The sequence below is a fragment of the Oncorhynchus clarkii genome, chromosome 7 (genome assembly GCF_045791955.1).
Source record: "Oncorhynchus clarkii lewisi isolate Uvic-CL-2024 chromosome 7, UVic_Ocla_1.0, whole genome shotgun sequence".
Taxonomy (NCBI): Eukaryota; Metazoa; Chordata; class Actinopteri; order Salmoniformes; family Salmonidae; genus Oncorhynchus; species Oncorhynchus clarkii.
This window is the reverse complement of record NC_092153.1, coordinates 8,245,954-8,261,498: the sequence shown is the minus strand read 5'-3', so window position 1 is coordinate 8,261,498 and position 15,545 is coordinate 8,245,954. Positions and strand designations below refer to the sequence as shown.

Below are 15,545 nucleotides of genomic sequence, written 5' to 3'. Positions count from 1 at the left end.
TAGACCAGAACCCTATTCCCTATATAGTGCACTACTTTAGATCAGGGCCCTATAGAACCCTGTTCCCTATATAGTGCACTACTTTAGACCAGAGCCCTATAGAACCCTAATCCCTATATATAGTGCACTACTTTAGCCCAGAGCCCTATAGAACCCTATTCCCTATATAGTGCACTACTTTAGACCAGAGCCCTATAGAACCCTAATCCCTATATATAGTGCACTACTTTAGACCAGGGCCCATACTGTCCATGGCTGTGAACTGTAGCTTGACACTGATGGAGCTGCTGTGGCGACGGCTGTTAACACTGTGTATCCCTCTGGTTGAGCCTATCTGTAGATGAATGTACTGCAAGGAAAGACCTAGTTAAGCTGCAGCTGGACCAGAACAGAGTGGCACGTCTTACTCTTCATTGTAATCAGGGCTGATATAATTACTATGCTGCCAGTCTCTCTTGGCTAAGAGTTGAGGAGAGACTGACTACATCACTTCTTCTTTTATAAGAAACATTCATGTGTTGAAAATCCCAAAATGTTTGCATAGTCAACTTACACACAGCTCTGACACACACACTTATCCCACCAGACATGCCACCAGGGGTCTTTTCACAGTCCCCAGGTACAGAACAAATTCAAGAACATGTACAATATTATATAGAGCCCTTATTGCATGGAACTTCCTTCCATCTCATATTGCTAAAATAAACAGCAAACCTGGTTTTATAAAACACATAATGCAACACCTGGTGGCACAACGCCTCTCCCCTATAGGACCTATAGAGTCTGTGTGTATGTATTGATATGAGGGCAGATAAATCAACACCTCATGGCACAACGCCTCTCCCCTATTGGACCTATAGAGTCTGTGTGTATGTATTGATATGAGGGCAGATAAATCAACACCTCACGGCACAACGCCTCTCCCCTATAGGACCTATAGAGTCTGTGTGTATGTATTGATATGAGGGCAGATAAATCAACACCTCACGGCACAACGCCTCTCCCCTATTGGACCTAGAGAGTCTGTGTGTATGTATTGATATGAGGGCAGATAAATCAACACCTCACAGGACAACGCCTCTCCCCTATTGGACCTAGAGAGTCTGTGTGTATGTATTGATATGAGGGCAGATAAAGCAGCACCTTACTGCACAACGCCTCTCCCCTATTGGACCTATAGAGTCTGTGTGTATGTATTGATATGAGGGCAGATAAATCAACACCTCACGGCACAACGCCTCTCCCCTATTGGACCTATAGAGTCTGTGTGTATGTATTGATATGAGGGCAGATAAATCAACACCTCACGGCACAACGCCTCTCCCCTATTGGACCTAGAGAGTCTGTGTGGATGTATTGATATGAGGGCAGATAAATCAACACCTCACAGGACAACGCCTCTCTCCTATTGGACCTAGAGAGTCTGTGTGGATGTATTGATATGAGGGCAGATAAATCAACACCTCACAGGACAACGCCTCTCCCCTATTGGACCTATAGAGTCTGTGTGTATGTATTGATATGAGGGCAGATAAATCAACACCTCACAGGACAACGCCTCTCTCCTATTGGACCTAGAGAGTCTGTGTGTATGTATTGATATGAGGGCAGATAAATCAACACCTCACGGCACAACGCCTCTCCCCTATTGGACCTATAGAGTCTGTGTGTATGTATTGATATGAGGGCAGATAAATCAACACCTCACAGGACAACGCCTCTCTCCTATTGGACCTATAGAGTCTGTGTGTATGTATTGATATGAGGGCAGATAAATCAACACCTCACAGGACAACGCCTCTCCCCTATTGGACCTATAGAGTCTGTGTGTATGTATTGATATGAGGGCAGATAAATCAACACCTCACGGCACAACGCCTCTCCCCTATTGGACCTATAGAGTCTGTGTGTATGTATTGATATGAGGGCAGATAAATCAACACCTCACAGGACAACGCCTCTCCCCTATTGGACCTATAGAGTCTGTGTGTATGTATTGATATGAGGGCAGATAAATCAACACCTCACAGGACAACGCCTCTCCCCTATTGGACCTATAGAGTCTGTGTGTATGTATTGATATGAGGGCAGATAAATCAACAGCTCACGGCACAACGCCTCTCCCCTATTGGACCTAGAGAGTCTGTGTGTATGTATTGATATGAGGGCAGATAAATCAACACCTCACAGGACAACGCCTCTCCCCTATTGGACCTATAGAGTCTGTGTGTATGTATTGATATGAGGGCAGATAAATCAACACCTCACGGCACAACGCCTCTCCCCTATTGGACCTAGAGAGTCTGTGTGTATGTATTGATATGAGGGCAGATAAATCAACACCTCACAGGACAACGCCTCTCTCCTATTGGACCTATAGAGTCTGTGTGTATGTATTGATATGGAGGCTGTGTGTACCTTTTTAAATAGGTATGTAGTTCTGTCCTTGAGCTGTTCTTGTCTATTGATGTTCTGTATTATGTCATAATGTATTATGTTTCATGTTCTGTGTTCCGTGTTCTGTGTTCTGTGTTCCGTGTTCCGTGTTCCGTGTTCTGTGTTCTGTGTTCCGTGTTCTGTGTTCTGTGTGGACCCCAGGAAGAGTAGCTGCTGCTTTTGCAACAGCTACTGGGGATCCTAATGAAATAACCAATACCAAATGTGGTTGTCCCACCTAGCTATCTTAAGATGAATGCACTAACTGTACGTTTTACTGGATGAGAGTGTAACGTTTGTCGTATGAAGGAGAGGACCAACGCGCAGCGTGGTAAGTGTTCATCTTGTTTTAATAAGAAATACTGAACACTGAACAAAACAATAAAACGACGAAACGAACCGTCCTGAACGGTGAAACAAAACACAGAACAGAAAATAATCACCCACAACTCAAAGGTGAAGCCAGGCTACCTCAGTATGGTTCTGAATCAGGGACAACCAGGCTACCTCAGTATGGTTCTCAATCAGGGACAACCAGGCTACCTAAGTATGGTTCTCAATCAGGGACAACCAGGCTACCTAAGTATGGTTCTCAATCAGGGACAACCAGGCTACCAAAGTATGGTTCTCAATCAGGGACAACCAGGCTACCTCAGTATGGTTCTCAATCAGGGACAGCCAGGCTACCTACCTCAGTATGGTTCTCAATCAGGGACAACCAGGCTACCTCAGTATGGTTCTCAATCAGGGACAACCAGGCTACCTAAGTATGGTTCTCAATCAGGGACAACCAGGCTACCAAAGTATGGTTCTCAATCAGGGACAACCAGGCTACCTAAGTATGGTTCTCAATCAGGGACAACCAGGCTACCTAAGTATGGTTCTCAATCAGGGACAACCAGGCTACCTAAGTATGGTTCTCAATCAGGGACAACCAGGCTACCAAAGTATTTGATAATGTACTCAGTACTCACCATGAAAAACCTGATTGTTTATTTGATAATGTACTCTGGGCCCAGTCACCATGAAAAACCTGATTGTTTATTTGATAATGTACTCTGGGCCCAGTCACCATGAAAAACCTGATTGTTTATTTGATAATGTACTCTGGGCCCAGTCACCATGAAAAACCTGATTGTTTATTTGATAATGTACCCTGGGCCCAGTCACCATGGAAAACCTGATTGTTTATTTGATAATGTACTCTGGGCCCAGTCACCATGAAAAACCTGATTGTTTATTTGATAATGTACTCTGGGCCCAGTCACCATGAAAAACCTGATTGTTTATTTGATAATGTACTCTGGGCCCAGTCACCATGAAAAACCTGATTGTTTATTTGATAATGTACTCTAGGCCCAGTCACCATGAAAAACCTGATTGTTTATTTGATAATGTACCCTGGGCCCAGTCACCATGAAAAACCTGATTGTTTATTTGATAATGTACTCTGGGCCCAGTCACCATGAAAAACCTGATTGTTTATTTGATAATGTACCCTGGGCCCACTCACCATGAAAAACCTGATTGTTTATTTGATAATGTACCCTGGGCCCACTCACCATGAAAAACCTGATTGTTTATTTGATAATGTACTCTAGGCCCAGTCACCATGAAAAACCTGATTGTTTATTTGATAATGTACTCTGGGCCCAGTCACCATGAAAAACCTGATTGTTTATTTGATAATGTACCCTGGGCCCACTCACCATGAAAAACCTGATTGTTTATTTGATAATGTACCCTGGGCCCACTCACCATGAAAAACCTGATTGTTTATTTGATAATGTACTCTAGGCCCAGTCACCATGAAAAACCTGATTGTTTATTTGATAATGTACTCTGGGCCCAGTCACCATGAAAAACCTGATTGTTTATTTGATAATGTACTCTGGGCCCAGTCACCATGAAAAACCTGATTGTTTATTTGATAATGTACTCTGGGCCCAGTCACCATGAAAAACCTGATTGTTTATTTGATAATGCACCCTGGGCCCACTCACCATGAAATGGCTGATTTCATTGTGTATTATAGTGGCAGCTAGTGATTGTGTATATTCTAGTAACTCAACCAACCGAGGTGCATATCTTAATATGGAGATGTCTCATGTTGAGGTGTGAAGGGATTTATTTCTTGGACTTCATTAGTAGACGATGCTGTTGAGGCTGTGTTGTCAGCTGGAAATATTTCCCTCTAATGTATAATTCAGGATGTATTCATAATGAACTATCTAAGGAGGGAAGACTGACCCAGTCTGACAGATCCTGGTTTGTGAAGAGGACTCCCCTTCAGGCTGGGATTATGTACTCAGAGCTCTGGACTGGATCTCATGAGACACCTTCTGGCCCTGGTCTAAAGTAGTGCACTATCTAGGGAATAGGGTTCTATAGGGCCCTGGTCTAAAGTAGTGCACTATATATAGGGAATAGGGTTCTATAGGGTCCTGGTCTAAAGTAGTGCACTATATATAGGGAATAGGGTTCTATAGGGCCCTGGTTTAAAGTAGTTCACTATATATGGAATAATGTTCTATAGGGCCCTGGTTTAAAGTAGTGCACTATATATGGAATAGGGTTCTATAGGGCCCTGGTCTAAAGTAGTGCACTATATATAGGGAATAGGGTTCTATAGGGCCCTGGTCTAAAGTAGTTCACTATATATGGAATAGGGTTCTATAGGGCCCTGGTCTAAAGTAGTGCACTATATATAGGGTTTAGGGTTCTATAGGGCCCTGGTCTAAAGTAGTTCACTATATATGGAATAGGGTTCTATAGGGCCCTGGTCTAAAGTAGTGCACTATATATAGGGTTTAGGGTTCTATAGGGCCCTGGTTTAAAGTAGTGCACTATATATGGAATAGGGTTCTATAGGGCCCTGGTCTAAAGTAGTGCACTATATATGGAATAGGGTTCTATAGGGCCCTGGTCTAAAGTAGTGCACTATATATAGGGTTTAGGGTTCTATAGGGCCCTGGTCTAAAGTAGTTCACTATATATGGAATAGGGTTCTATAGGGCCCTGGTTTAAAGTAGTGCACTATATATAGGGTTTAGGGTTCTATAGGGCCCTGGTCTAAAGTAGTTCACTATATATGGAATAGGGTTCTATAGGGCCCTGGTCTAAAGTAGTGCACTATATATAGGGTTTAGGGTTCTATAGGGCCCTGGTCTAAAGTAGTTCACTATATATGGAATAGGGTTCTATAGGACTCTGGTCTAAAGTAGTGCACTATATATAGGGAATAGGGTTCTATAGGGCCCTGGTTTAAAGTAGTTCACAATATATGGAATATGGTTCTATAGGTCTCTGGTCTAAAGTAGTGCACTATATATAGGGTTTAGGGTTCTATAGGGCCCTGGTCTAAAGTAGTTCACTATATATGGAATAGGGTTCTATAGGGCTCTGGTCTAAAGTAGTGCACTATATATAGGGAATAGGGTTCTATAGGGCCCTGGTCTAAAGTAGTGTGCTCTGTAGGGCTCTGGTCTATGTAGTGTACTCTGTAGGGCTCTGGTCTAAAGTAGTGTACTCTGTAGGGCTCTGGTCTATAGTAGTGTACTATGTCAGGCTCTGGTCTAAAGTAGTGCACTAGGTAGGGGCTCTAGTCTAAAGTTGTGCACTATGTAGGGATGTAACTCTGGTTCTGAAATAATATCCAATGCCACAAAGGCATAAAACATAAATCCTTTAAAATGTCTCTGTCGTTGATTTCCCATTAAATGTTAGATTAAATATTGTAATCCACTACCGTCTTTACACACTGTGTAAACATAAGACATGTTTTATAAGTGAATGAATTGATCTCAATGTTGATCTGGTGAAGGTTTTCTCCTGGAGTAAGGAACGATATACTGGTAGTTCAGACAGGCTGTAACGACACATCCCAATTAGGGGACAAATACACGGTAATAGAATATACCAGGGAGTGAAACTAGCTGGTGATGACAGGTCATCTCTTTCCTTGAAAGGAGGGAAACAGAGGAGTTGTTTTCTGCCACTAAATGAATTCGGTTTTTCTCAAATCACCGATCTGTATCCTGTTGGCTGATGAAGACAGATTGGTGGAACGTGGATGGGGTTATGACACCTAGATCTGAGCCGAGACATCTACCTACACACACACCACACACACACACACACACGCACACGCACACACTCGCACACACACACACACGCACAGACACACACACACGGACACACACACACACACACACAGATCTGAGCTGAGACATCTAGTGATGAAACCAGCAGCGTTCTGTCTTCAAAGCCTTCATGAGCCACTCTGATGTCACTGAAACCCGTGTACGTGTCAGAGCGGAGGTGTTTGATCCCTTCTCTGAAAACAGCTCCGCTCCAGCTGCTGCTACTGCTGCACCACCAAGCTAACACTCTGAACACACACACACACACACACACACACAAACACACACACACACACACACACAAATGCACGCACGTACGCACACACACACACACACACACACACACACACACACCACACACACACACACACACACACACACACACCACACACACCACACACACACACACACACACACATACACAGACACACACACACACACACACACACACACACGTAGCTTGACTCAACCAGGGGCGGTGGGTGGAGAGGAGGGAGACAAGGTACCTGATTTTAAAAATCAAAGAGAAACAGAGAGACCAACAGAACTGATACAAGACTGCAGCTAAATGATGTGTCAGAGCTGATGTTGCTATGGTTTCTCTCTCTAACTACTCTACAGAAGTCTGTTTCTCTATCTAACTACTCCACAGAAGTCTGTTCCTCTCTCTAACTACTCTACAGAAGTCTGTTTCTCTCTCTAACTACTCTACAGAAGTCTGTTTCTCTCTCTAACTACTCTACAGAAGTCTGTTTCTCTCTCTAACTACTCTACAGAAGTCTGTTTCTCTCTCTAACTACTCTACAGAAGTCTGTTTGTCTCTGAGATATATAGAGTGGGGCAAAAAAGTATTTAGTCAGCCACCAATTGTGCAAGTTCTCCCACTTAAAAAGATGATGTAATGTAATTTTCATAATAGGTACACTTCAACTATGACAGACAAAATGAGGAAAAAAATCCAGAAAATCACATTGTAGGATTTTTAATTAATTAATTTGCAAATTATGGTGGAAAATAAGTATTTGGTCACCTACAAACAAGCAAGATTTCTGTCTCTCACAGACCTGTAACTTCTTCTTTAAGAGGCTCCTCTGTCCTCCACTCGTTACCTGTATTAATGGCACCTGTTTGAACTTGTTATCAGTATAAAAGACACCTGTCCACAACCTCAAACACTCACACTCCAAACTCCACTATGGCCAAGACCGAAGAGCTGTCAAAGGACACCAGAAACAAAATTGTAGACTTGCACCAGGCTGGGAAGACTGAATCTGCAATAGGTAAGCAGCTTGGTTTGAAGAAATCAACTGTGGGAGCAATTATTAGGAAATGGAAGACATACAAGTGCGAGGTGATGCTCTAGCCTGGTACTATCCTTAACCCAGATACTGTGTGAGAGGTGATCCTCTAGCCTGGTACTATCCTTAACCCAGATACTGTGTGAGATGTGATCCTCTAGCCTGGTACTATCCTTAACCCAGATACTGTGTGAGAGGTGATCCTCTAGCCTGGTACTATCCTTAACCCAGATACTGTGTGAGAGGTGATCCTTTAGCCTGGTACTATCCTTAACCCAGATACTGTATGAGATGTGATCCTCTAGCCTGGTACTATCCTTAACCCAGATACTGTGTGAGATGTGATCCTCTAGCCTGATACTATCCTTAACCCAGATACTGTGTGAGAGGTGATCCTCTAGCCTGGTACTATCCTTAACCCAGATACTGTGTGAGAGGTGATCCTCTAGCCTGGTACTATCCTTAACCCAGATACTGTGTGAGAGGTGATCCTCTAGCCTGGTAGACATGACAAGGCAACATAAGTCATTTATCTCCAACATGTTTCTCTCTCCCCCAAGGTGAATGTGGCCCCCGCCTGCATCAGGGCCCTGACTAAGATGCTGTACTGTCCGTACTGCAGGGGCCTGCCTGGGCTGAAGCCCTGTCATAACTACTGCCATAATGTGATGAGAGGCTGTCTGGCTAACCAGGCTGACCTAGATCCCGAGTGGAACCTCTTCATAGGTGAGAAAACACATGATATGTCCTCTCTCTCTCTCTCACTCTGTGTGTGTGTGTGTGTGTGTGTGTGTGTGTGTGTGTGTGTGTGTGTGTGTGTGTGTGTGTGTGTGTGTGTGTGTGTGTGTGTGTGTGTGTGTGTGAGTGTGAGTGAGTGAGACCGTTCTATGTTTTACTATGTTCTGTCTGTTGTGCCTGGGACAGTGGTGTCTTTCAAACTAAACCCTGGTCCCTGCTGTTAGAGCCTGATAACTAAACCCTGGTCCCTGCTGTTAGAGCCTGATAACTAAACCCTGGTCCCTGCTGTTAGAGCCTGATAACTAAACCCTGGTCACTGCTGTTAGAGCCTGATAACTAAACCCTGGTCCCTGCTGTTAGAGCCTGATAACTAAACCCTGCTGTTAGAGCCTGATAACTAAACCCTGGTCCCTGTTGTTAGAGCCTGATAACTAAACCCTGCTGTTAGAGCCTGATAACTAAACCCTGGTCCCTGTTGTTAGAGCCTGATAACTAAACCCTGCTGTTAGAGCCTGATAACTAAACCCTGGTCCCTGCTGTTAGAGCCTCATAACTAAACCCTTGTCCCTGCTGTGAGAGGCTGATAACTAAAACCTGCTGTTATAGCCTGATAACTAAACCCTGCTGTTAGAGCCTGATAACTAAACCCTGGTCCCTGCTGTTAGAGCCTGATAACTAAACCCTGGTCCCTGCTGTTAGAGCATGATAACTAAACCCTGCTGTTAGAGCCTGATAACTAAACCCTTGTCCCTGCAGTTAGAGTCTGGTAACTAAACCCTGGTCCTTGCTGTTAGAGCCTGATAACTAAACCCTGGTCCCTGCTGTTAGAGCCTGATAACTAAACCCTGGTCCCTGCTGTTAGAGCCTGGTAACTAAACCCTGGTCCCTGCTGTTAGAACCTGATAACTAAACCCTGGTCACTGCTGTTAGAACCTGATGACTAAACCCTGGTCCCTGCTGTTAGAGCCTGATAACTAAACCCTGCTGTTAGAACCTGATAACTAAACCCTGGTCCCTGCTGTTAAAGCCTGATAGCTAAACCCTGGTCCCTGCTGTTAGAGCCTGATAGCTAAACCCTGGTCCCTGCTGTTAGAGCCTGATAACTAAACCCTCGTCCCTGCTGTTAGAGGCTGATAACTAAAACCTGCTGTTAGAGCCTGATAACTAAACCCTGCTGTTATAGCCTGATAACTAAACCCTGCTGTTAGAGCCTGATAACTAAACCCTGGTCCCTGCTGTTAGAGCCTCATAACTAAACCCTGGTCCCTGCCGTTAGAGCCTGATAGCTAAACCCTGGTCCCTGCTGTTAGAGCCTGATAACTAAACCCTGGTCCCTGCTGTTAGAGCCTGATAACTAAACCCTGGTCCCTGCTGTTAGATCCTGATAACTAAACCCTGGTCCCTGCTGTTAGAGCCTGATAACTAAACCCTGGTCCCTGCTGTTAGAGCCTCATAACTAAACCATGGTCCCTGCTGTTAGAGCCTCATAACTAAACCCTGGTCCCTGCTGTTAGAGCCTGATAACTAAACCCTGGTCCCTGCTGTTAGAGCCTGATAACTAAACCCTGGCCCCTGCTGTTAGAGTCTCATAACTAAACCCTGGTCCCTGCTGTTAGAGCCTGATAACTAAACCCTGGTCCCTGCTGTTAGAGCCTGATAACTAAACCCTGGTCCCTGCTGTTACAGCCTGATAACTAAACCCTGCTGTTAGAGCCTAATAACTAAACCCTGGTCCCTGCTGTTAGAGCCTCATAACTAAACCCTGGTCCCTGCTGTTAGAGGCTGATAACTAAAACCTGCTGTTAGAGCCTGATAACTAAACCCTGCTGTTATAGCCTGATAACTAAACCCTGCTGTTAGAGCCTGATAACTAAACCCTGGTCCCTGCTGTTAGAGCCTCATAACTAAACCCTGCTGTTAGAGCCTGATAACTAAACCCTGCTGTTAGAACCTGATAACTAAACCCCGGTCCCTACTGTTAGAACCTGATAACTAAACCCTGGTCCCTGCTGTTAGCCTGATAACTAAACCCGGCTGTTAGAGCCTGATAACTATGCCCTGGTCCCTGCTGTTAGAGCCTGATAACTAAACACTGGTCCCTGCTGTTAGAGCCTGATAACTAAACCCTGGTTCCTGCTGTTAGAGCCTGATAACTAAACCCTGGTCCCTGCTGTTAGAGCCTGATTACTAAACCCTGCTGTTAGAGCCTGATGACTAAACCCTGGTCCCTGCTGTTAGAGTCTGGTAACTAAACCCTGGTCCCTGCTGTTAGAGCCTGATAACTAAACCCTGGTCCCTGCTGTTATACCCTGATAACTAAACCCTGGTCCCTGCTGTTAGAGCCTGATAACTAAACCCTGCTTTTAGAGATTGGTAACTAAACCCTGGTACCTGCTGTTAGAGCCTGATAACTAAACCTTGGTCCCTGCTGTTAGAGCCTGATAACTAAACCCTGGTCCCTGCTGTTAGAGCCTGATAACTAAACCCTGGTCCCTGCTGTTAGAGCCTGATAACTAAACCTTGGTCCCTGCTGTTAGAGCCTGATTACTAAACCCTGGTCCCTGCTGTTAGAGTCTCATAACTAAACCCTGGTCCCTGCTGTTAGAGCCTGATAACTAAACCCTGGTCCCTGCTGTTAGAGCCTGATAACTAAACCCTGGTCCCTGCTGTTAGAGCCTGATAACTAAACCCTGCTGTTAGAGCCTAATAACTAAACCCTGGTCCCTGCTGTTAGAGCCTCATAACTAAACCCTGGTCCCTGCTGTTAGAGGCTGATAACTAAAACCTGCTGTTAGAGCCTGATAACTAAACCCTGCTGTTATAGCCTGATAACTAAACCCTGCTGTTAGAGCCTGATAACTAAACCCTGGTCCCTGCTGTTAGAGCCTCATAACTAAACCCTGCTGTTAGAGCCTGATAACTAAACCCTGCTGTTAGAACCTGATAACTAAACCCCGGTCCCTGCTGTTAGAACCTGATAACTAAACCCTGGTCCCTGCTGTTAGAGCCTGATAACGAAACCCTGGTCCCTGCTGTTAGCCTGATAACTAAACCCGGCTGTTAGAGCCTGATAACTATGCCCTGGTCCCTGCTGTTAGAGCCTGATAACTCAACACTGGTCCCTGCTGTTAGAGCCTGATAACTAAACCCTGGTTCCTGCTGTTAGAGCCTGATAACTAAACCCTGGTCCCTGCTGTTAGAGCCTGATTACTAAACCCTGCTGTTAGAGCCTGATGACTAAACCCTGGTCCCTGCTGTTAGTCTGGTAACTAAACCCTGGTCCCTGCTGTTAGAGCCTGATAACTAAACCCTGGTCCCTGCTGTTATACCCTGATAACTAAACCCTGGTCCCTGCTGTTAGAGCCTGATAACTAAACCCTGCTGTTAGAGATTGGTAACTAAACCCTGGTACCTGCTGTTAGAGCCTGATAACTAAACCTTGGTCCCTGCTGTTAGAGCCTGATAACTAAACCCTGGTCCCTGCTGTTAGAGCCTGATAACTAAACCCTGGTCCCTGCTGTTAGAGCCTGATAACTAAACCTTGGTCCCTGCTGTTAGAGCCTGATTACTAAACCCTGGTCCCTGCTGTTAGATAGAGCCTGATAACTAAACCCTGGTCCCTGCTGTTAGAGCCTGATAACTATACCCTGGTCCCTGCTGTTAGAGCCTGATAACTAAACCCTGGTCCTTGCTGTTAGAGCCTGATAACTAAACCCTGGTCCCTACTGTTAGAGCCTGATAACTAAACCCTGGTCCCTGCTGTTAGAGTCTGATAACTATACCCTTGTCCCTGCTGTTAGAGCCTGATAACTAAACCCTGGTCCCTGCTGTTAGAGCCTGATAACTAAACCCTGGTCCCTGCTGTTAGAGCCTGATAACTAAACCCTGGTCCCTGCTGTTAGAGCCTGATAACTAAACCCTGGTCACTGCTGTTAGAGCCTGATAACTAAACCCTGGTCCCTGCTGTTAGAGCCTCATAACTAAACCCTGCTGTTAGAGCCTGATAACTAAACCCTGCTGTTAGAACCTGATAACTAAACCCCGGTCCCTGCTGTTAGAACCTGATAACTAAACCCTGGTCCCTGCTGTTAGAGCCTGATAACGAAACCCTGGTCCCTGCTGTTAGCCTGATAACTAAACCCGGCTGTTAGAGCCTGATAACTATGCCCTGGTCCCTGCTGTTAGAGCCTGATAACTAAACACTGGTCCCTGCTGTTAGAGCCTGATAACTAAACCCTGGTTCCTGCTGTTAGAGCCTGATCACTAAACCCTGGTCCCTGCTGTTAGAGCCTGATTACTAAACCCTGCTGTTAGAGCCTGATGACTAAACCCTGGTCCCTGCTGTTAGAGTCTGGTAACTAAACCCTGGTCCCTGCTGTTAGAGCCTGATAACTAAACCCTGCTTTTAGAGCCTGATAACTAAACCCTGGTCCCTGCTGTTAGAGCCTCATAACTAAACCCTTGTCCCTGCTGTTAGAGGCTGATAACTAAAACCTGCTGTTATAGCCTGATAACTAAACCCTGCTGTTAGAGCCTGATAACTAAACCCTGGTCCCTGCTGTTAGAGCCTGATAACTAAACCCTGGTCCCTGCTGTTAGAGCATGATAACTAAACCCTGCTGTTAGAGCCTGATAACTAAACCCTTGTCCCTGCAGTTAGAGTCTGGTAACTAAGCCCTGGTCCTTGCTGTTAGAGCCTGATAACTAAACCCTGGTCCCTGCTGTTAGAGCCTGATAACTAAACCCTGGTCCCTGCTGTTAGAGCCTGGTAACTAAACCCTGGTCCCTGCTGTTAGAACCTGATAACTAAACCCTGGTCACTGCTGTTAGAACCTGATGACTAAACCCTGGTCCCTGCTGTTAGAGCCTGATAACTAAACCCTGCTGTTAGAACCTGATAACTAAACCCTGGTCCCTGCTGTTAAAGCCTGATAGCTAAACCCTGGTCCCTGCTGTTAGAGCCTGATAGCTAAACCCTGGTCCCTGCTGTTAGAGCCTGATAACTAAACCCTCGTCCCTGCTGTTAGAGGCTGATAACTAAAACCTGCTGTTAGAGCCTGATAACTAAACCCTGCTGTTATAGCCTGATAACTAAACCCTGCTGTTAGAGCCTGATAACTAAACCCTGGTCCCTGCTGTTAGAGCCTCATAACTAAACCCTGGTCCCTGCCGTTAGAGCCTGATAGCTAAACCCTGGTCCCTGCTGTTAGAGCCTGATAACTAAACCCTGGTCCCTGCTGTTAGAGCCTGATAACTAAACCCTGGTCCCTGCTGTTAGAGCCTGATAACTAAACCCTGGTCCCTGCTGTTAGAGCCTGATAACTAAACCCTGGTCCCTGCTGTTAGAGCCTCATAACTAAACCATGGTCCCTGCTGTTAGAGCCTCATAACTAAACCCTGGTCCCTGCTGTTAGAGCCTGATAACTAAACCCTGGTCCCTGCTGTTAGAGCCTGATAACTAAACCCTGGTCCCTGCTGTTAGAGTCTCATAACTAAACCCTGGTCCCTGCTGTTAGAGCCTGATAACTAAACCCTGGTCCCTGCTGTTAGAGCCTGATAACTAAACCCTGGTCCATGCTGTTACAGCCTGATAACTAAACCCTGCTGTTAGAGCCTAATAACTAAACCCTGGTCCCTGCTGTTAGAGCCTCATAACTAAACCCTGGTCCCTGCTGTTAGAGGCTGATAACTAAAACCTGCTGTTAGAGCCTGATAACTAAACCCTGCTGTTATAGCCTGATAACTAAACCCTGCTGTTAGAGCCTGATAACTAAACCCTGGTCCCTGCTGTTAGAGCCTCATAACTAAACCCTGCTGTTAGAGCCTGATAACTAAACCCTGCTGTTAGAACCTGATAACTAAACCCCGGTCCCTACTGTTAGAACCTGATAACTAAACCCTGGTCCCTGCTGTTAGAGCCTGATAACGAAACCCTGGTCCCTGCTGTTAGCCTGATAACTAAACCCGGCTGTTAGAGCCTGATAACTATGCCCTGGTCCCTGCTGTTAGAGCCTGATAACTAAACACTGGTCCCTGCTGTTAGAGCCTGATAACTAAACCCTGGTTCCTGCTGTTAGAGCCTGATAACTAAACCCTGGTCCCTGCTGTTAGAGCCTGATTACTAAACCCTGCTGTTAGAGCCTGATGACTAAACCCTGGTCCCTGCTGTTAGAGTCTGGTAACTAAACCCTGGTCCCTGCTGTTAGAGCCTGATAACTAAACCCTGGTCCCTGCTGTTATACCCTGATAACTAAACCCTGGTCCCTGCTGTTAGAGCCTGATAACTAAACCCTGCTGTTAGAGATTGGTAGCTAAACCCTGGTACCTGCTGTTAGAGCCTGATAACTAAACCTTGGTCCCTGCTGTTAGAGCCTGATAACTAAACCCTGGTCCCTGCTGTTAGAGCCTGGTAACTAAACCCTGGTCCCTGCTGTTAGAGCCTGATAACTAAACCTTGGTCCCTGCTGTTAGAGCCTGATTACTAAACCCTGGTCCCTGCTGTTAGAGTCTCATAACTAAACCCTGGTCCCTGCTGTTAGAGCCTGATAACTAAACCCTGGTCCCTGCTGTTAGAGCCTGATAACTAAACCCTGGTCCCTGCTGTTAGAGCCTGATAACTAAACCCTGCTGTTAGAACCTAATAACTAAACCCTGGTCCCTGCTGTTAGAGCCTCATAACTAAACCCTGGTCCCTGCTGTTAGAGGCTGATAACTAAAACCTGCTGTTAGAGCCTGATAACTAAACCCTGCTGTTATAGCCTGATAACTAAACCCTGCTGTTAGAGCCTGATAACTAAACCCTGGTCCCTGCTGTTAGAGCCTCATAACTAAACCCTGCTGTCAGAGCCTGATAACTAAACCCTGCTGTTAGAACCTGATAACTAAACCCCGGTCCCTGCTGTTAGAACCTGATAACTAAACCCTGGTCCCT

The 15,545-nt window shown here is 45.5% G+C and overlaps 1 protein-coding gene across 1 annotated transcript in view; it reads left to right on the top strand.

Moving 5' to 3' along the window:
• Positions 1-15,545, top strand: part of LOC139413995 (glypican-6-like) — a 188,303-nt gene that overhangs the window by 43,407 nt on the left and 129,351 nt on the right. The window contains exon 2 of the mRNA XM_071161880.1: positions 8,437-8,602. Within this exon, the coding sequence (XP_071017981.1) occupies positions 8,437-8,602 (166 nt within the window). The remainder of the gene's footprint in view (positions 1-8,436; positions 8,603-15,545) is intronic.